The sequence below is a fragment of the Gekko japonicus genome, unplaced genomic scaffold, assembly GCF_001447785.1.
Source record: "Gekko japonicus isolate JY-2015 unplaced genomic scaffold, Gekko_japonicus_V1.1 scaffold4629, whole genome shotgun sequence".
Taxonomy (NCBI): domain Eukaryota; kingdom Metazoa; phylum Chordata; class Lepidosauria; order Squamata; family Gekkonidae; genus Gekko; species Gekko japonicus.
The window spans coordinates 36869-57503 of record NW_015171640.1 but is presented as its reverse complement, the minus strand read 5'-3'; the positions used below and the strand labels follow the sequence as shown (position 1 = coordinate 57503).

Sequence of the window (20635 nt, the reverse complement as noted above, 5' to 3'; positions counted from 1 at the left end):
TAAAAAATCTAAGCACTTCTCTTGCCACCAAGCCTAATGGCAATTATGAAATCTTAATATAAAAAAGTGTGTATTTTGGGGGTTGTTTTTTTTTTAAAAAAAGGTTTGTGATATTGGCTAGTCATGTTAAGTTTATAACTAAATATAGTACTCTAGCGGGTATTAAAAGCCTTCTACGGTTAGCAGTGCCTTACAGCTAAGTCACATAAAGCTATATTGTATACACTCTAAAAATTGCAACTAACCGGAAAACAAAACGAAAAAGTAAAAGTTTCAGTACCGCTGTCAACCGCAGTCATCCGAATTTAGGATATTAACTTAGAACTAAATAGGAAAATAAAAAAAATATAAAGTACAAAAGATGTTCCCAACTTGTTACGGATGGAGATTTGATGTGGGGAAAGTAGAGAAACAAAGACTGTTAAGTGAAAGTAATTTCTTCCCTGCCTCGACTTAAAGTGCAGAAAGAATGGCTCCGGGGGGGGGGGCCTGTTTCACTGCAGCATCCTTCATACTAGTCTCACCGAAATGAATGGTGTTGGGGCAGAATCCACAACACCACCTGTCCTTGGTTATCTCCTTGTGGAGAAGTCGATTGGCCCCCTCTGACTTTGCATATGAAGACGACACTTCACAATGGCCCTCTGGTCACACGGTGTCCGGCACAAATTCTTCCCCCCTTAAAAAGGGGGGGGCTGGTAAGGGGGGAGGAAAGACAACCCTGCAACCGAGCATCATGACGGGGTGCCCCCTTCATTCAGAAAGTCGTCATGGCAGAGGGACGCACGGCTTCTCCTTTGTGGAAAGTGGAGGGCCGACCAGGGACCTGGCTTGGTGTGGGCTCGTGTTCCTGCACATTCGAATAAGCAAGAAGGAATCCTGGGGGGGATTCTCTGCTCGGCAAACAGGCTGTTGAAAAGAGGTTTGTCGGCTCGGCTCCTTTAAAAACCATTTACCGGCTGTTTTTTCTTTTTTTCCTTTTATTATTTGAAATTAGCCTGGACCTTTCTCTTCCCTTTCGATCTGCAGTGAGATATGCACGGATGGAAGCTCTGGGGCGGACGGTGGTCCTTTCCGGCAGGGCTGAACTTGGCTTGTTCAGACACGCAACTCTGTTGAGAGCTGAACGGTAGAAGGATCTCTCTTTCACAGCACGGGGTTTCTTTTTAGAAATAAGGCTCTGGATGTGAAGGCACTACTCTTAGGATGGATGCTGAAGGCGGATTATTAAATACAGTGCTAATATACATGGTTTCTTTTAACTGGAATAATGCAAAAACAAAAAATACCCAACAAAAAGGCCTTTTTTTTGGTAAACAACCATAAATATATATAAAAAAAAGAAAGACAAATTTTAGCACTTCCGTTTTTTTTAAAAAAAACTGAGTTGGTCCAGCATCATCGGTGGGCTTCTTTAGGGTTCCTTTTCAAATTGTCTCAAACCTGCTAGAAGAAAGAGAAGGTGTAAGAGGTTTGCTTGGGATTGCAAGAAATGCCCTCTTTCTGGCTTACATGCGTAAGTCAAGCCTGGAACTGTGGTAGCAGTGATTTGTGTAGGTTTCCGGGCCAGGGTCCAAGACGTCACTGCAAGGCCTCCTCGCTAGCTGCCTCCGACCATCGTGGCTTTTCGAGTGAGTTCTGAACTCCACCTGTATGTATCCCAAATAAAATCCCTCATACTATTGTTGACCTGCTCTTTTATTATCAAAATGGGATGCAGGGAGGGGGGACTGTAGCCAGGACTTTTTTTAGTCAGGGGGCATTTAAATTTCTTAGGGGGGACTGGCTAATCAGACTAAAGGAATAACCGGCTCATTCCCGGCATCCACCACCACTTGGGCACCCTGTCCTGGATGGGAAGTCGGGGGGCCCTGCCACTAAGTCGGGGGGGCCTAGCCCCGAGATGGCCCACTGTAGCTACGGGCCTGGATGCAGACAGTGGCGGACCTACATTTTTGGGACCCTGAGGCTTGAACTGTTATGGGGGCTCCTTCTCAACCGGCAACAATAGAAGAAGAAGAGTTTGGATTTATACCCTGCCCTTCACCACCCAAAGGTGTCTCAGAGCGGCTTACAAACTCCTTTCCCTTCCCCTCCCCACAACAGACACCCTGTGAGGTAGGTGGGGCTGAGAGAGCTCTGACAGAAACTGCTCTTTTTTCAAGAACAGCTCTTATCAGAACTATGGCTTGCCCAAGGTCATCCAGCCAGGTGCAAGTGGAGGAGTGGGGAATCAAACCTGGTTCTCCCAAATTAGAATCCGCGCACTTAGCCACTACACCAAACTGGCCACATCCGACAAGGCCAATACGAAACCGGTATTACAGCATCTTATAAGGTCAATATTAAGTGCTTCCACCCATTGGCTTATGATTCCGTCACTAAAATAGCCGTTTTAATAACAAACACTTTAAAAAATCTCCCATCAATTTTGTTGAAAATTTCACTCATTAAAAAAAAAAGTTGCTTCAGGGCCCCTCCAGGATTAGGGGCCCTGAAGCTTAAGCTTCATTAGTTTCATAGGAGATCCGCCCCTGGATGCAGGGGCTCTTTTTGATCAGCTATAGACTGAAATACTTCTCCGTATAGCTGCCTGTGGAACACACTGCCACTGGATATGGTGATGGGACAAAATTAGGAGTAAGTCTGAAGAAGAAGAAGGAACATGAGAGGCCAGACTACGAATGTTCCTTCCGTATGACAGGTGGGGTGACAATATGCTTAGTATCTTACAAAAAAGAGAAGGGTGGAATGGTGTAGAATAATGCAATTGCAACGCTGTTCCGGGAAGAATGCAGACCAGGGGTAGGAGGGGCCACAGCTGTGTGAGCCAATGGGCTGGGCTGCTGTTTTGTCCCTACAATTCCACATCTGTCTGCCAGGAATGGAATGGGGGTGGGGGGTGCTTCCAGCATAAGTTGTTAAAACTGTGAAGATTTTTTTGTTAGAGCCCACACCCAACCAAACTGTAATGCCATGAAAAAGAACAGGAAGCACAGCCAGAGGAGAAAGAGGCCATCGGGTCTACAGCAGGGCTGGCCAAACTGCGGCTCGGGAGCCACATGCGGCTCTTTCACACCTAGTGTGCGGCTCCTGGCAGTGCAGCTGGAGAGGCGAAGGGGAGGCATGCCTCCGTGATCGGTCTTCCCTTCCCTAGCCAGTGTTCTTTCCACCTTTCTTTCCCTTTTTATCGCCTTCTCCCTTTTTCCCTTCCTTTCTCTCTCTTTTCCTCCTTTCCCCTCCCTCACTTCCCCATCTATTTGCTTTCTTTGTTTCTTTCTCTCTTTCCACCTCTTTCATGCTTTCTTTTAACCCCTCTCTCTCCCCCCCCCGTCTTAGACAAATAAATATCATTAGCAAACAAATATAGGCCCCGGTCACACGGGCCAGAGAACACGGGGGGGGGGGAGGCGTAGTTCTTTGTGCCAGTGCAATTAGACCCACCAAAACGCAATCAGACGCAATGGTGGCACACCATGGTTTCGTCCGTCAGTGCGTGCGTGTCAAGGAAAGCCGGGGGAAAGCCGTGCGCCGGCGCGATCACACGGAACAATTCTGTCAGCAGCCCGTGGCAAACCTTTTGCTAGTACGGGTGCGCTACGCTTGCCAGATGTTGCGGTGTGATCGCGCCCTGAAAATCCGCCCAGCATTCATTGCTCTCCTGCGGCAAATCTGGCATGTGAACGGGCCATAATTGGACAAATAAATATCATTATCAATATCTGTTTTTACCCCTTTTTATTTTTGGCAGTCTCATTTAATGCTAATAAAAACGTGTGTAATATCTGTCTTGCGACTCTCAGACATCTGACATTTATTCCATGTGGCTCTTGCGTTAAGCAGGTTTGGCCACCCCTGGTCTATAGGATTGGCAGTACAGAAACGATCACGGTCAGGGAAGCAAGTGCTGTGGGACGGGAGTGGTCAGCAAGGGGGGGGGGATCTCTGGGCAGGAGACAGAGTTGGTGGAGACTCCACAGGGACCGGCAGCAGTGAGGGACTCAGCTTGGTGGCACCAAGGACCACAAAGACTGCCCTTTGAGCTATCGGCCTTACAGCCTCTGGGCAAAACGTTCCGGCGATGTAAATGAATCTTCATTCTTATGAAGGGGCTTTTATCTTTCCGGCTGTTTCATGGCCTGCTTTCGAGTTGAAGGTTGTTTTATGGACAGTTTTATACTGTTTGCTATATCCCTGAGCTTGCTTGAATGACCTTTTTCTATTGATCTTTTTATTGTGATTGCAAGTCACCTCGCGCAGGACCATGGAAAGCTGCCATAACAACCTCCTAAATAAAACACAGTAACGATTCTGCTGAAGTTCTAGAAAACAGGTATAACAGGAGGCTGTGCTTTTGAAAATGGCAGCTGTGTGCTCCTTACCACGAGAGGGACTCCTGGTCTAACACAAAAAGCCACTATCATTCTGATAATTTAAACCAGGAGTCTCCAACCTGATTAAGTCTGTGGGCACCTTTGAAATTCTGACACAGGGTGGTGAGCACAACCACAAAATGGCAGCCATGGGAAGGAGAAGAAGGGATTGGATTTATACCCCGCCCTTCACTTGGAGTGGCTTACAATCTCCCCCCCCCCAACAACTGACACTCTGTGAGGTAGGTGGGGCTGAGAGAGCTCTTTTGAGGACTGCTCTTTCAAGAACAGCTCTGAGAGAACTTGTTAACTGACCCAAGGTCACTCCAGCAGATGCATGTGGAGGAGTGGGGAATCAAACTTGGTTCTCCCAGGTTAGAGACCACACTCCTAACCACTACACCAAACTGGCTCTCCCACAAAGTGGCCACCGTGGAGGCAGAGCCAACCACACGCACACAGAGGAAGTCCAAGGGCGGGGGACGAGAGGAGTCAATGTTGAAAAGATAGAGGGAAAGGAAAGAGGTGTCAGAGAGAGAATAAAACCAGCACTGTGGTGGCGCGGCTGATGCCGAAATGTCATTTTAATCTGCACAGCCAATCAGAAGCCCTACTGGGCAAGAGGCCACCTGCACCCCCCACGCTTTTAAAAAACACTTGGTGGGCACCAGGAGAGGTGTTGGCGGGCACCGTGGCATCCCCAGGCACTGTCCTGGGGACCCTGCTTTAAACTCTGCCCTGCTGTCAGTGCCCCCTTGTTCAAACCACCATCAGCAGCCGCCGAAGTCAGGAGGACACCGCCTGTCTGATCACAAAGAGCAAAACACCCGGCTCACTTACCATTGGTCTCTGACTTTTTCCCCGCTGCTGTTACCTGTGTATTAAAGAGAGTAGCGCAAGTTGAAAGGTCAGATGAATATCTACAACAGATCAATCTCGACAACGCTATTTAAGCCCCCAACAGAGCAGCACAGCCATACTGGACTGACCCCACGGCAGCAGATTTTTAGGGTCTGGGACAGGAGTCTTCACCAGAGAGACGCTAAGGCCAGGTTGCTAGGGACTGACCCCGAGACCCTCTGCATGCAAGGCATGTGCCCCAGGCCCATAGCTATGGTGAGGCTTTGGGGGGCTCTGCCACCTTTCTTAAAGGCACAGTCCCACAAAAATGTCTCCTGTAAGTGCTTTTTCCCAATCATTTAAAAACTTTTTTTAAAGGCACGCACTCCTTTAAGCAGAGTGGGGTGCTGTAGTTGACTCATTCCCACGCTGAGCAAAGGGCTTGGAGTAAGTGACCCCTAGGATCCCTTCTAATTCTGTGTCAGGAAACTCGTCTCCTTGAAGAGAGTTTTTCTGCCCAAGCGTTAGCTTTCTTGACTATAGAAGTCATCACTCCCACCTGCCGGCTTGTTATCAGAATTGCTGCTTAAGCTAGCAAAAGTGATTAACTTGCAGCAGCTGAGAACTGTCATCTAAAGTGGTTGACAGCTTGCAATTTAGAGATCTATCCTGGTTAACAGCCTTCTATTGGCTAAATGGCTTTTCTTTCTGCACTGAGAAGTTCAGGCCTACCAGAAAAAAATCTGCCCCACAAACCACAGAATCCTGGCTACAGGCCTGACACGCCCTCTTTGAGAACTCCCCCACCTCCATCCCCACCGCTGAGCTGCCCTTGCATGTCGATCAATGCCAAACATGGAAAGGTACCTTTGTGGGAGACGAGGCCTTTTCCACCGACTGCTTCTCCCAGAGGTTGCGTTTGCCAGATACATCTCCGGGTCTCAAGTCCTATTTCAAGTTGAAAAACAAACCGATGAGTTTGAGAAAAGAGAAAAGCAATTATGTGCAGACCTATATAAATTTAGATAAAGCCGATTACTGCGCACCGAGGTGACCCTTCATAACAGTCCCCTTTTAGCCAAATGGACTCGAACGCGCATGGAAAGGTGGTTCAGATGGGGAGTGCAGGATCAAGGTTTTCGGAGCTTGGCAAGGTAGCTTGTAAAGAGATTTTACCTGACTAGTTTAACAGAAAACAGCCAATCCAAGAGAAGAAGAGAACAGTGGGTATCTTTTACAGGAGATCCATTCACGGAGATCACGGTGGAAGACAGAAGAGAGACAGAAAGCGACTGACTGAGAAAGAAAGAAGGAATCGAGGAAAGGACAGGTTAGACTCAAGTCTGAACTCCTCCGCAGGCCAGTTACTCCCAAGGGCCAACCAGAGGGCATGAAAATACTTTTTCTGGGGGGGGCCTCTTTAACACACTTGGACAAAAGCTTTGAGTGCCGATAGCTAAGAGCATGTGAACTGCGTTGCTCGATCAGACCAAAGGTGTCTGGCTACTCCCTCTCCAACAGTGGCTAGCCAGATGTTGGGACGATTGACCCTTTCTCTGCTTTTCATTTTGCATTCTGCAGATGAGCTTGCACTGCATACACCTGTCGCAATTGTTTCTAATATGCACATTATACATATGTCAGTGCAGTGAAGTTGTAACAGACGTACAGCAACCCCAGCAAGGGGCTTGCAAGGTGAGTGAGAAACAAGAGGTGGTTTGCCATTACCTTCCTCTGCAGAGTCTTCCTTGGTCATCTCCCATCCCGGCTTAGCTTCCGAGATCTGGTTAAATTGGGCTGTCTCGTGCCACCTTTCCTCCCTGTGCTAATTTTACTAATGCACACCTGACTCCGGAAAATATGTACATGTTCTTAACTATCATGAGTAAGGACCATTTATAACACCTCTACTTCGTGAATTAGTGTGGCTGCTGCCAATGCTCCCTGTAAGCTGTGGAGTCTTGTGAGCAAAAATCCTACTTTGTGAGCTACTTGCTTGCGAGGAAGCGATTTGGCTGCTGCATAAATGAGTTTGCTCTGGAGCCACCCCTTCCTGAGCGAAGACAAAAATGTGTGAGCTGGAGGCTAAAAAACTGTGAGCTAGCTCACACTGACTCGGCTTAGAGGGAACACTGGCCGCTACATCCCGCTGTTTCCAGATGAATGTGGGACCATCAATCTTAGACAACTGGGATTTGCCCTCTTGACATACCCTGCTACTTCAAGTAGTCAGGCCACAGTATGGCGCTTCAACAATCTACCTCTTCCTGCCTGGGCTTCAAGTGTGCCAGGCTCCCAGAAAAACAGGCATTTGTACAGAGCGTTAACAGATAACACAGAGATCGGAAATCGACAGAAGAGCTGCACTGTCATTCATTTTTTCCCCCGAAGTTGTTCCGTATCTAAAAATTATATTGCATCCTTCTATAGTGGATTAAGAACTTCTGGAAGGACCTCAGCAAGACTGCCTGAATCTGAGGTTCTGCAGTGGGGCCAGCACAACGATAAGAACTGGGTTGCTAGTCCATATCAAGGCTCCCTCTAAGCTGTGGAGTCTTGGGAGCAAAAATCCTTCTTTGTGAGCGAGCGATTGGGCTGCTGCATAAATGTGTTTTCTCTGGAGCCATCCTTCCTGAGCTCAGGCAAAAATGTGTGAGCTGGAGGCTAAAAAACTGTGAGCTAGCTCACACTGACTCAGAGGCAACATTGGTCCATATGGCTCGGGAGGATGTGGTGAAAGCCTGGAGAATCTCAGACCCTTTTTGTTTTGTTTGACTAGTACAGCCCGTTATGTCAAATATGTGCATGCAAACTTGTTTTCCCATTTCAAAATTTCACCCCTCTTGGCACAAAACTCGTGCTGCCCTTACACAGAATTTTGATTTTTCTTAAACCACGTATACGTGGCCAAATTAGTCCCGCAAGAAGAGAAAAACAGGGCCCCTGAGTTCTTCCTCAGCCATAAGTGAATTCAGAGGTCTCTCTCCCAATGGCAAATCTTGCTGCTATCTGGCAGGCTTTGATGCGCAAGGCAACCCAGGACGCCCGAGAGAAAACATCAATTAGATTATACTTTGGGTTAAGTCTGAGTCCTGAACTTCTGCTGAGAGCTCAGGATTCAGGCAAAAATAAGATTCACAGTTTAAAGACAACTGGAGCCAAAGCAAAAACTGTGAAATAAAGACACTAATCAACATCAAGAATTCTAAGCAACAATATAAGTATGTTGTTAATTTCTTTTTTTTTTATAATGCATTATTTATTGATTTTTACAACAAACATAAAACATGAACATTAAACACACATACTACAAACATACAACATAAACATGGATTCCATAAATCAATACTCCTTTGTTGTGAACCCCTACATTCAAATCTTCCAGCTTATCCGTAAATCTAAACATTCTTCTCTAACCAACTATAAAACTTTCTCCAAGTATTATCATAAACGTCATCTTCCTTCCCATGAAGCTTCATTGTCAAATTATCCAATTCTGCTATTTCAGTTATTTTAACTACAAATTCCATTTTGGACGGTATAACTTCCTGTTTCCAGTACTTTGCGAACAACATCCTGGCTGCCGTTAGCAAATGAATAATCAAATGTATATCTACCTTCTCTAGATGGTCAGGCATTATATTTAACAGAAATACCTCTGGATCAAGCGGAATATACACCTTGGTTATCTGGGCAATAATGCCATGGATTTCTTTAATTTCTTATACAAACATTCACAAATTTGAATATATAATAAACGATTCTTCACAAGCGAGATACACAAATGGTGGACACAATAGATTTTTTTAAGATCCAAAGCGTTACCAGCTCTGTAATGATTTAGAATGTTTTCTTCTCAAAATATAAGAAATTAACAACATACAATATAAGAAATTAACAACATACTTATATTATTGCCTATAATTCTTGATGCTTATTAGCGTCTTTATTTCACAGTTTTTGCTTCGGCTCTAGAGAGCTCAGGGTTCTCAGTCCACTGAAGACACATCAGTGGATGGGAAAACCTGAAACACGTTGAAAACCAAATAACCAGGAAGACATTTTTAGGGAACACCCAGCACCCTTAGTCCCTAAGGCTCCATTTCACTGACTTTGCTGACCGGCTGTCTTGCTGAGACTCAGGGTGGGTTGCACAGATGAGCACCACTGCTGGGAGCCCCTTGTGAGCAGCTGTGTCTGTGCACTCACCCACCCGCTCAAGCCCCAGCCGTATGGCCACCCATGGCGAGTGTGCGGCAAAGCACCCAAACTTCACTCGAGGATTAATGTGACTATTAGAGGGCCTAGTCTGGCATGCAGGGGCTTGTGATGTGGGAGGAGGAGGAAGAGGAGGAGATTGGATTCATACCCCGCCCTTCACTACCCGAAGGAGTCTCAGAGGAGCTTACAATCTCCTTTCCCTTCCCCTCCCCACAACAGACACCCTGTGAGGAGGAAAGAGCTGAGAGAGCTCTTTTGAGAACAGCTCCTGAGAGAACAGCTCTGAGGGAGCTTGTGACTGACTCGAGGTCACAGCAGCAGCTGCATGTGGAGGAGTGGGGAATCGAACCCGGTTCTCCCAGGTTAGAGTTCACGCTCCTAACCACTACACCAAACTGTCGCTACCATCCTTATCTTCTGGAGCTTCCATCTTTGTATCTTTGGAGGCAGACTCAGGAATGAGGTAATTGGTTAATCCTGAGAACCTGGGCGCAGCTGTATAATCAGATGGGAGGGGGAATTAGGAGTAGGAGTTCATATCCTTGGAAAGCTCCATCAAGAGAGATTCCTGATTGGATCCAAAGGACCACCTGATGCCAGAGGGCAAAGAGCTATAATGAGGGTATAGAGCAGGGAGAAGGCATACTAACTTTATGCTGTGCTAGTATGCTTTGATACGTTATGCTTCATCATGATGGACTGCAACGTGTAGAATGTTTTTATGCTACTGTTTGGATTTTTATACTGCAAGAAGATATGCCATCTAAGAGAGCCTGTTTGGTGTTGTGGTTAAGAGTGCAAACTCTAATCTGGGAGAACCAGGTTTGATTCCCTACTCCTCCACCTGCAGCTGCTGGTGTGACCTTGGGTCAGCCACAAGTTCTCTTGGAGCTGTTCTCTCACAAACAGTTCTCAAAGAGCTCTCTCAGCCCCACCTACCTCACAGGGAGTTTGTTGTGGGGAGGGGAAAGGAAGGCAATTTAAGGCACTCTGAGACTCCTTCAGGTAGTGATGGGTGGAATATAAATCCAATCTCCTCCTCCTCCTCCTCCTCCTCTTCTTCTTCTACTACTACTACGTCTACTACCACCACCACCAAGAGGCATTCAATGTAATACACAGAACAGTTAGCTTCTTTATTTTCCTCTGCTGCTAAGCTATAGAGACTGTACTGCATAGTGAAATCCTATTAAAAATATTTGAGTAAACCTTTATATATATTTTAAGGTCTGCTTTATTTGTGTGCATTTAACCTTGAGGAGTCACTGGGCTGGGGACTGCTCAAGGTGCAAGGAGCGCTATCCCGGGGGGGGGGAAGGATGATGACCCAGGCTTGGGTCTCAAACAGCGAGGGAGCAGCAGCAGTGCCATTGGTGATGTCAAAGGCAAGGAGGAGGAGCTCATCCCAATGCAGGAAGTAGCAGTGATTTTTTTGGGAGGGGGGCCACCAGAGGTGTGCCCACTGAGGGCATCTTACCCAAACTACCCAAAATCTGGAGCTGCTGGCATTGCCCTTTGGCAAGGCTATTTTTGGGTAGGAACGCACAGGAACAGAGTTCTGGCTGGGTTCAGAGTTGGCCACGCCCACTACAGCCAAAACCTCTACGTGCACGGCTACAGAGGGAAGGCCTGGAGAGCGACCTCCCTGGCGACTTCAAGGCGGGCCGGCCAGGGGGGCCCCTGGAAGGATCGGGGGGGCATTTAAATGCCTTTCTGTGCCTTCCCCGGCCTGTCCAAGGGCTGGCTTGCCTGAGCTCCCCGCAGCCGCCGGGCAAGCCAAGGGAAGGCATGGGGGCGTGGTCTAACATGCTAATGAGCTGTATTGCCAGGGGTGTGGCCTAATATGCTACTCCCGGGCTCCCCACAGCTCCGGGCAAGCCAAGTTTGAACTGCCTTCCCACAGCTCCGGGCAAGCCAGTTTAAACTGCCTTCCCTTCAAGCTGCGGGGATGCCCGGGCAAGCCAAGGGAAGGCATGGAGATGTGGCCTAATATGCTAATGAGCTGTGCTGTCAGGGTGTGGCCTAATATGCTAATGAGTTTCTGCTGTTGGGTGTGGCCTATTGTGCTAATGAGTTCCTGCTGGGCTTTTTCTACAAAAAAAAGGCCTGCCCTCTGGAATGGTATCAGCACTCTTCCTGTTTCCCATATACCATTTGTATACTACTTTCACCTCCCCATCCCCGAAGGGGCCAATTGATGGTCAAAAGATAAAACTATTGAATACTAAAAAAAAGGCTTACTGAAGGTTTTGGAGCAGGCGATTTGTTGTTTTCTGGGGTCTTAGTTAGCCATTCATTGATACGACTGGAGACTCCGACCTTTAGCCCAGCAGTTTCCTGTGGAATATGTAGAGGTGTCTTAGTAATACGAATATATATAAATAATTGCTAATGGATTTGAGTCATCAGGTTCCAGTAGTCCATGTAAACACACTCCTGTTATGGGGGGGCTTTTCTTCCACTTTTTTTTTTTTTAAACAAATCTTTACTTATATGGTAACATCACTTAAGAACATAAGAGAAGCCATGTTGGATCAGGCCAATGGCCCACCCAGTCCGACACTCTGTGTCACACAGTAGCCAAAACCCAGGTGGCTTCAGGAGGGGCCAGAACTCCAGCAGCCCTCCCACTGTGGCCCCCCAAGCACCAAGAATATAGGGCATCACTGCCCCAGACAGAGCATTCCATCTATGCCTTGTGGCTAATGGCCACTGATGGACCTCTGCCTCATACATGATGTTTTACAGATTATCATATATGCGTGCGGAAAGACAAATCTTTGCCTCATGGAACTTAAAAACAAAGTTGCATGGGGGGGGGAGGAAAGGTTAAATGGGCAATTTTCTCAGTTATATATACACACACACACACACACACACACACACACACACACCAGTTTTCCATACAGCCATACAAACACCATACGCTAAAAAAGGAAAAAGAAATTCCTTATAATAGCATGAAACAAACAGCAAGCTATTTGAAAAGCAAATCAGCAAGAGACCAAGCCCAGCCCAGAGGGGAGTGAGAGAGAAGAAGCCGTCAACAGGCGGGAGTGTTAGAGATTACAAGGGATGAAGGCGAGCAAAATGTCGCTGAGGGTGCACAGTCTTTGCTTTGATGGGGATGAGCACTAAGGAGTTACTACAACAGCACACCCAAAGTGGCACGTTTACAAGATTATGCATGGGATAAAGCAGGTAGAGAATGACATACTTTTCTCCCTTTCTCACAAGACAAAAACTCGTGGGCACTCCATGAAATTGCTGAGCGGTCGGGTTAGAACAGATAAAAGGAAGTACTTCTTCACCCAAAGAGTGATTAACACATGGAATTCACTGCCACAGGAGGTGGTGGCGGCTACAAGCATGGACGGCTTCAAGAGGGAATTGGATAAACATATGGAGCAGAGGTCCATCAGTGGCTATTAGCCAATAGACAGCACTCACTGGAGAAGACCCTGATGCTGGGAAAGATTGAAGGTCAAAGAAGAAGGGGGCGGCAAAGGATGAGATGGTTAGACAGTGTCATCGAGGCTACAAACATGAAATTAAGAAAACTCCGGAGCACGACAGAAGACAGGAGGGCCTGGTGTGATGTGGTCCATGGGGTCGCGAAGAGTCGGACTCGAATGTGCGACTCAACAACAACAACATAGACAGGAACTCTCATTCTGGGGCAAGTGATGCTCTGTATTCTTGGTCCTTGGGGTGGGGTGGGGGACAGTGGGAGGGCTTCTAGTGTCCTGGCCCCACGGGTGGACCTCCTGAGGGCACCTGGTATTTTTGGCCACTGTGTGACACAGAGTGTTGGACTGGATGGGCCTTTGGCCTGATCCGACATTGGCGTCTCTTATGTTCTTATGAGTTCTGTCCCTTCAAACAAGCAGGTCCAAAGCTCTAGTCTAAAAGGCTGAACTAAGAGGTTCTGTCACTTTCATCAACATACAGCACCGGAGTCTTCTGGATGCATTTCAATTTCCCACCCTCCGCCCCCCGTTATTCGGTTGGTGCTACTTATTATTCCGTCGGCATTTCTACCAACTACTGTTTAGAATCAGGCTAAGACGCCATGACACCCAATGCCTAGCATGTGTTGAGTGTCACCAAGTTGCTTCCAGCTTATGACGGCCCAATGAATCGATGACCTCCAAAACATCCCCTCGTTAACAGCCTTGCTCAGGGCTTGCAAACGGGTGGCCTTGATGGAGTCCATCCATCTCATGTCGGGTCTGCCTCTTCTCCTGCTGCCTTCAACTTTCCCCAGCATTATTGTCTTTCCCAGCGAGTCTTGCCTTCTCATTATGTGACCAAAGTACAATAGCCTCAGTTCAGTCATTTTAGCTTCCAGGGGGAGTTCAGGCTTGCTTTGAGCTGGAACCCACTTCTTTGTCTCTTTGGCGGCCATCAAACTCTCTTCCAACACCACATTTCAAAGGAATCGACTTAGGACGACGTACCTTATTGGGCGTCCCTGTGCCGGAGGGCGAGGAGAACACATTGCCTTTCTCCCACATGCTCTTAATATTACGGACTCCCTCGGCAGGAACCGGGAGGTCAGACGGGGCTGCCTTGACAGGCCGGGCAGCCTTCGTGCCCTGGAAGAAACAGCGGGTCAGTCACACGAAATGTCATGGTGGGGGAGGAGCAGGGCCTAAGTTTTCACCCTGGTATTCATGTTGCTCCTGCCTTCCCTCTCCCGACATTCCTCACATTGTTCTTCCCCGTCCCCTCTCAGAATTCTCTTCACTGCAGGCCCTTGCACGGGGCAGCCTGTCAGGACTAGGCCGGAAGCCTTCCCGCCAACCCAAGAATTAGCTTCAGGAAAGAAGGGCGGGGAAAGAGACAACACCTGACTAAAACCAAGCCAGGGCAACCCCCTCAGCTTCATTTGGCGCCTCCAATACCAAATCCGCACCAGCTTTTCAAACATGTCAACAGACTGCAAGATTGGTGAACCACTTGGAGGGACGAACACCACAGAGAAGGAGCAGCCACTGAAATGGCTCTTTTATTTTTGTAGTAGTTGACTTAATTTGAAGAAGAATTAGAGAAGAAGAGATTGGATTTATACCCTGCCCTTCATGCGAAGTCTCAGAGCAGCTTACAATCTCCTTTCCCTTCCCCGTCCCACAACAGACACCCTGTGAGGCAGGTGGGGCTGAGAGAGCTCTGAGAGAACTGCTCTTGAGAGAACAGCTTCCAGAGAACTGTGACTAACCCAAGGTCACCCAGCTGGCTGCATGTGAAGGAGGAGTGGGGAACCAAACCCAGTTCTCCAGATTAGAGTCCACTGCTCTTAACCAGTTTTATTTTTTGGGGGGGGGAGGTAGTATGAGGGAATAGATACAGCAGGAGGAAATCTTAAAGGGTTTTATTTATTTATTTAAAACACTTATTCACCACCTGTCCACCTTTCTAAATGGGTATGAAATTAATAGAACAACATCTCAACTCCAGAATTATGACTGAAGGGGGCTTACAACTGAAGGGGGCTTACAAGGTAAACAATAACAGCAGAATAAAATACATAAGAAGCGCTAGTTTTAAATCAGTAATTTAAAACTGCTGGTGGACATGGAAACTGAGACTAATCAAATCCTGTCATGAATAAAACTGTCTTCAGCTGCCTCCTAAAGATCCAGAGTGAGGGAAGAGTGCTTCACAATCGTGGGGCTGTCACTGAAAAGGCCCTCTCCTGTGTACCCAGTAGTCGAGCTCCTTTGATAGATAACCAAGTCTCAAGCTTATTTAGGGCTCTGAAGGGCAAATCCAGCACTTTGAACTATGGGAGTGGCCTTGGAGCTTTATGTGTTCAAGTCATGTACCGATCTACCGACCTACACACACCCCTGGACTGAAACCCAAGAAGCAAGACCTGGATACCAATCTAAACAATTATCTAACCTGCTTACGTGCCATTTCCTTGAAAGGCATGTATCCTATCGGTGCGTAGCAGTGTTCCCTCTAAGCTGTGCATGTGAACGGCCGCTCATTAACACAGGAAGCCCTGCTCAGCAGCAGTGTGGAAACACAGAGGGTCTGGCACTGCCCACTTTAAGATTACAGCAATTATATTCTGCTCCGGATGTGAACTGCTCCGCTCGGTATGGGGGGAAAATAGAGGGAACGTTGGGGTGTAGATGTGTTTTATTAAACTGTGCTAGTCAAAATATTCGTATATATGCTTTATATAATTGTTACTGAGATGCAAACACATTCTGTTAAGAAACGTATGGACACGTGTTGCTCCAGACCAGCCCCCCCTCCCCTGGACTGTTCCACGGGTCCATGACTGCAATGGTCAATCAGGGAAGTTCTAAAATTCTGGTCAACTCACCTCAATTGCACTTGTGTACTGCTCAAGCCTGCTGTCAATCTTGGAGACGACGGCTGTCGGAGTAGGCTTCGACCCACTGTGCAGAAAAAGAATGATAGAAAACCGGTTTGAGTCTTTTCACCCAACTCAGAATGCTTTACAGTGCTGTCTTTGGTAGGGCAAGGCCTCCTTACCTCTTTTGGGCAGATTTGTTCAAGAATTCCGCACGTTCTTCTATCTAGGAAAATAAGAAGAGAGAGGGAAGTGAGAAAACAACAACAACAACATATTGTGGTTGCCAAGGTGAGAGAGTCCGTTAAAAAGATAAGAAGGTTGAACGGTTTGTAGAGGTGTAAGAAAGAGAAACGGAACATAACACACAACAGCAGAACTCCAACACAAAGACTGAGCCAGTCATATTCTCTTCACTGCAAGAAAGCCACTTAAACACAGGGCTACCTTGGATAGTGGATTTCTGAGCAAAAAAATATTTGAGCAAAACAATCATCAGTGTTGGCATGAATTATTCCCAAAGGGTAGCAGAGGTCACCCATTGAAGCAAGAACAGCCACAAGTTTAAGAATCATAGAGTTGGAAGGGGCCAATAGGCCATCTAGTCCCACCCCCTGCTCAATGCAGGATCAGCCTAGAGCATCCCCACAAGGGTTTATCCAGCTGCTGCTTGAAGACTGCCAGGGAGGGGGAGCTCACCACCTCCCCAGGCAGCCGATTCCACAGCTGAACGACTCTTCCTGTAAAATGAGTTTTGCAACTCTTGGGGTGGCAGAAACTCTCACTGTCTAGAGCCCACCGTGTTGGATGCCGGATTTGTAATTTGATTATTCAAAGGTAGCATTTACAGGACATGTGCTGTCCTCTTGAGAGGCATACATGAAATTCCCAGCCACGCTGACTGACTGTCATAATTCAAGAGTTGAGATGTTGTTCTATTAATTTCATACCCAGTTAGAAACGTCCACGTCCATTTCAGCCCCGGAAGATCATGTGCCAACACTGCAGCTGCCCTTTTTGCCTGAGGAAGGCAGACTGTGTAGGCACAGCTCTGGGACACGACTGTGTGATATTCTTAATTTGGATTACAAGGTCGGGGGACAAACTGGGTAAGACGCTGAACTGCAGGCTGTGGAAGGTCAGTAGTTCAGCAGTTCGAGACCCGGGTGCCACATGACGGAGTGAGCTCCCATCTCTAGTTCCAGCTCCTGCCAACCTAGCAGTTCGAAAGCAAGAAATTGCAAGTAGATAAATAGGTACCACTTCGGTGGGAAGGTAACAGCGTTCCGTGTGCCTTGGTGTTTAGTCATGCCGGCCACATGACCACGGAAACATCTTCGGACAGCGCTGGCTCTTCGGCTTTGAAACGGAGATGAGCACCGCAACCCTAGAGTCGGATTCGACTGGCTTTGGAGCAAGGGAACGTTTACCTTTACTAAATTCATGTGCCAAACAAGTCATTTCCTAACAGTGGTGATCTCACTAATTCTGTAGCTTCAACAGTCCTAGGAGGAGGAGAGCAAGAAGGGATCTACTCAGACAGTTACTCCTGGGAGCCCTGACCTGGATGGCCCAGGCTAGCCTGCTCTTGTCAGATCTCAAAAGCTAAGCAGGGTCGCCCCTGGTTAGTAGTTGGATGGGAGACCATCAAGGAAGCCCAGGGCTGTAACACAGAGGCAGGCAATAGCAAACCCCCCCTGGACTTCCCCTCCCTTGAAAAAGCTACAGGGTTGCCAGGAATGCTCCCTCTAAGCTGTGGAGTCCTGTGAGTAAAAATTCTACTTTGTGAGCTCCTGGCATTAAAGTTGTGAGCGAGCGATTTGGCCACTGCATAAATTAGTTTGCTCTGGAGACGCCCTTCCTGAGCTAAGACAGAAATGTGCGAGCCGGAGGCCAAAAACCTGTGAGCTAGCTCACACTAACTCAGCTTAGAGGGAACACTGGTTGCCAATAAAGATTGCAGAATTCCAAAGGTTTTTTATTCATTTCCTTCTTGACCACAACTGCAGGACATTGCTTTCTGTTGCCACAAGATGGCAGCAATGAAACAGTATTGAACTGGAGAAAATACATCTTAAAAATCTGCCCTAGAAATCCCTTCTTCCCTTCACTTGGGTCAATTTACACAAAGACAAGGGACATTCCTACAGATAGCAGCTTCGTTAACAAAAATCACGCAGGCCGCATGTCGATTGTCACGTGCAACAATCACGTTGGATCCTCACTGTTACACGTGTTACAAAGCCAAAGCCCTCCGCGGAGAGATAAATGCAGATGGATGTGGTTGTTACGCATGACAATCTACATAAACTTCCAAGCTTTTCTCTCCTACACACGATTTATCACATGAGGAAATGCTTCACCACTGAAGAAGCGCGAAGAAGTGGGCATTCTGCCCTCCTCTCATTGCCTACATTCCTCCCTGCCTGCTGATCGATTCCCACACTTTTTTCCTGGATTCACTGAGCATCTTTCATACTAGACACTCTTGGCCTCCCTGTTTTCCATCTGTAAAATGGGGGGAACTGTTTTCCAGAATATGACCAAAGTAAGTAAAGGTAAAGGTTTCCCTTGCTCGAAAGCCAGTCGAATCCGACTCTAGGGTTGCGGTGCTCATCTCCATTTCAAAGCCGAAGAGCCAGCGCTCTCCGAAGACGTTTCCGTGGTCACGTGGCCGGCATGACTAAACACCAAGGTGCACGGAACGCTGTTGCCTTCCCACCGAAGTGGTACCTATTTATCTACTTGCAAAGTAGACCAAAGTACTTAATGCATTAATAAAGGATGTGGACAGAATGGCGCGGGTGCAGAGGAGAGTGATGAGGATGATCGGGGGAAGGGGGGGGCTGAAGACCAAGCCCTGCGAGAAAAGGCTGAGGGACTCGGGAACGTTCAGTCTGCAGAAGAGGAGGCTGGGGGGGGGGCGTGATTGCTCTCTTGAAGGATTTGAAGGGCTGTCACTCGGAGGAGGGCAGGGAGCTGTTCCTGTGGGCAGCAGAGGAGAGGACTCACAAGAATGGGTTTAAATTAAAGGCGGGAAGGTATTGGCTGTCTATGAGGAAAAACTTTTTGACAGTTGGGGGTGTGCCACAGTGGAATCAGCTGCCCGGGGAGGTGGTGAGCTCCCCCTCACTGGCAGTCTTCAAGCAGTGGCTGAACAAACCCTTGTCAGGAAGGCTCTGGGCTGATCCTGCACTGAGCAGGGGGTCCGGACTACTAGATGGCTTTCAGGGCCCCTTCCAGCTCTGTGATTCTCTGATCCTAATTATATGCTGTGTGTTTTGTTTGGTACGTACATGATTCCACAGTGCAAGCCTACGGTGCTTTCACCCGCTTCAGATCTGTGCCCTTTCAGCTCTTGAGCTGTGCTTGCGATAGAACAGGAATTCCAACGGCGGTCACCATATCTGGGTTGGCCTGTTCCTATGCAGGAGTTAAATGGCTGCGGGAGGAATGTATAAAGGCACGGAATAGCTGGGGCCCTTAAACGAAGGCAGCGTATCCCGTGGGCTCCGTCCTTTAATCCCTCTGAGGTCTGCCCCTGAGCGGGCCAGCCCTGGGACACCGATGCCGACCCTCCATTCCTCTTCACTCCTCCAGGCCTCTTCCAGAACAGCACAACCAGCCTCACATGCCCTGCGGGGCTCTCTGGGTTCTCCTGAGAGGCAGCCACGCTCCCGTGAGAGGAATGAATCTCACAGGGCTCAAGGAAGCCTTATAGCTGTGGGTATGTTCAGTCTGGAGAGGCGACCACTGAGAGGGGATAGGATCGCCATCTTCAAGTCCTTGCAAGGGCTGCCATGTGGAGGATGTCTTCTCTTGCCCCGGAAGGTCAGATCAGAACCAACAGGTCGAAATTAAAGCAGAAGAGTTTTCGGCTAAAGGTTCCTCAGTGGAACAGGCTTCTTCCTCAGGAGGTGGTGGGCTCTCCTTCTCTGGAGGTTTTTAAGCAGAGGCTGGATGGCCACCTGACAGCAATGCGGGTTTTGTGAACATGGGCAGATTGTGAGGGCAGGAAGGGATGAGCCAGGGCCCTTTCTTACATGCCCTGGGTGATGCCAATGGCCACTTGGGGGTCAGGAAAATTTTTTCCCCTCCAGGCCAGATTGGCCCAGCAATCCTGAAGGATTTTTGCCTTCCCCTGAGCATAAAGCAGGGGTCACTGGAGGAATAGGTTGGGGAGGAAGTTGTGAATTTCCTGCACTGTGCCAGAGTTTAGACTAGCTGTCCCTGGAGGCCCCTTCTAGCCCTGTGCTTCTATTGGGTATGTGCAGCTTGATGTAAACAGGTCTGGAGGAGAGAGCAGACGGGAACTGGCAGCAAGGAGGAGAGAGAGAGCCAGTTTGGTGTAGTGGTTAAGTGTGCGGACTCTAACCTGGGAGAACTGGGTTTGATTCTCCACGCCTCCACTTGCACCTGCTGATATGACCTTGGGTCAGTCACAAGCTCTGGCACAGCTGTCCTTGAAAAAGAGCCGTTTGTGTCAGAGTTCTCTCAGCCCCACCCACCTCACAGGGTGTCTGTTGTGGGGAGGGGAAGGGAAAGGAGCTTGTAAGCCACTCTGAGACTCCAAGTGAAGGGCGGGGTATACATCCAAACTCTTCTTCTTCTTCTTCTAAGAGGAAAGGTGGGGCAATGGGAGGGAGTCAGAGGAGGGACAAGCGTATGGCACAAAACGTTCAAGGAAGGACCCCCCCCCTGGTTTGAAAAGCAAAGCTTCTGCTGGTCACAGGCCACGGGTGTCAAAACGTACATGCCCAAGAAGATCTGACTACAGGAGGCAACCTTGTCAACATCTCAACATACCTCACAGGTTTGCTACAGGGATAAAATGGGGGGGGGGGGGAGAGACCAGGAACACCAACCCCAC

At 48.1% G+C, this 20635-nt stretch overlaps 1 protein-coding gene across 1 annotated transcript in view; it reads right to left on the bottom strand.

The window, feature by feature from the left end:
* Positions 1-1321: 1321 nt before the first annotated feature.
* CALD1 (caldesmon 1) overlaps positions 1322-20635 on the bottom strand; it is a 55310-nt gene continuing 35996 nt past the window's right edge. Inside the window, exons 10-16 of the mRNA XM_015419974.1 lie at positions 15948-15991; positions 15775-15850; positions 13895-14032; positions 11676-11771; positions 6081-6161; positions 5214-5247; positions 1322-1443 (exon numbers count right to left, since the gene is read on the bottom strand). Coding sequence (XP_015275460.1) covers positions 1415-1443; positions 5214-5247; positions 6081-6161; positions 11676-11771; positions 13895-14032; positions 15775-15850; positions 15948-15991 — 498 coding nt within the window. The 3' untranslated portion in view covers positions 1322-1414. The remainder of the gene's footprint in view (positions 1444-5213; positions 5248-6080; positions 6162-11675; positions 11772-13894; positions 14033-15774; positions 15851-15947; positions 15992-20635) is intronic.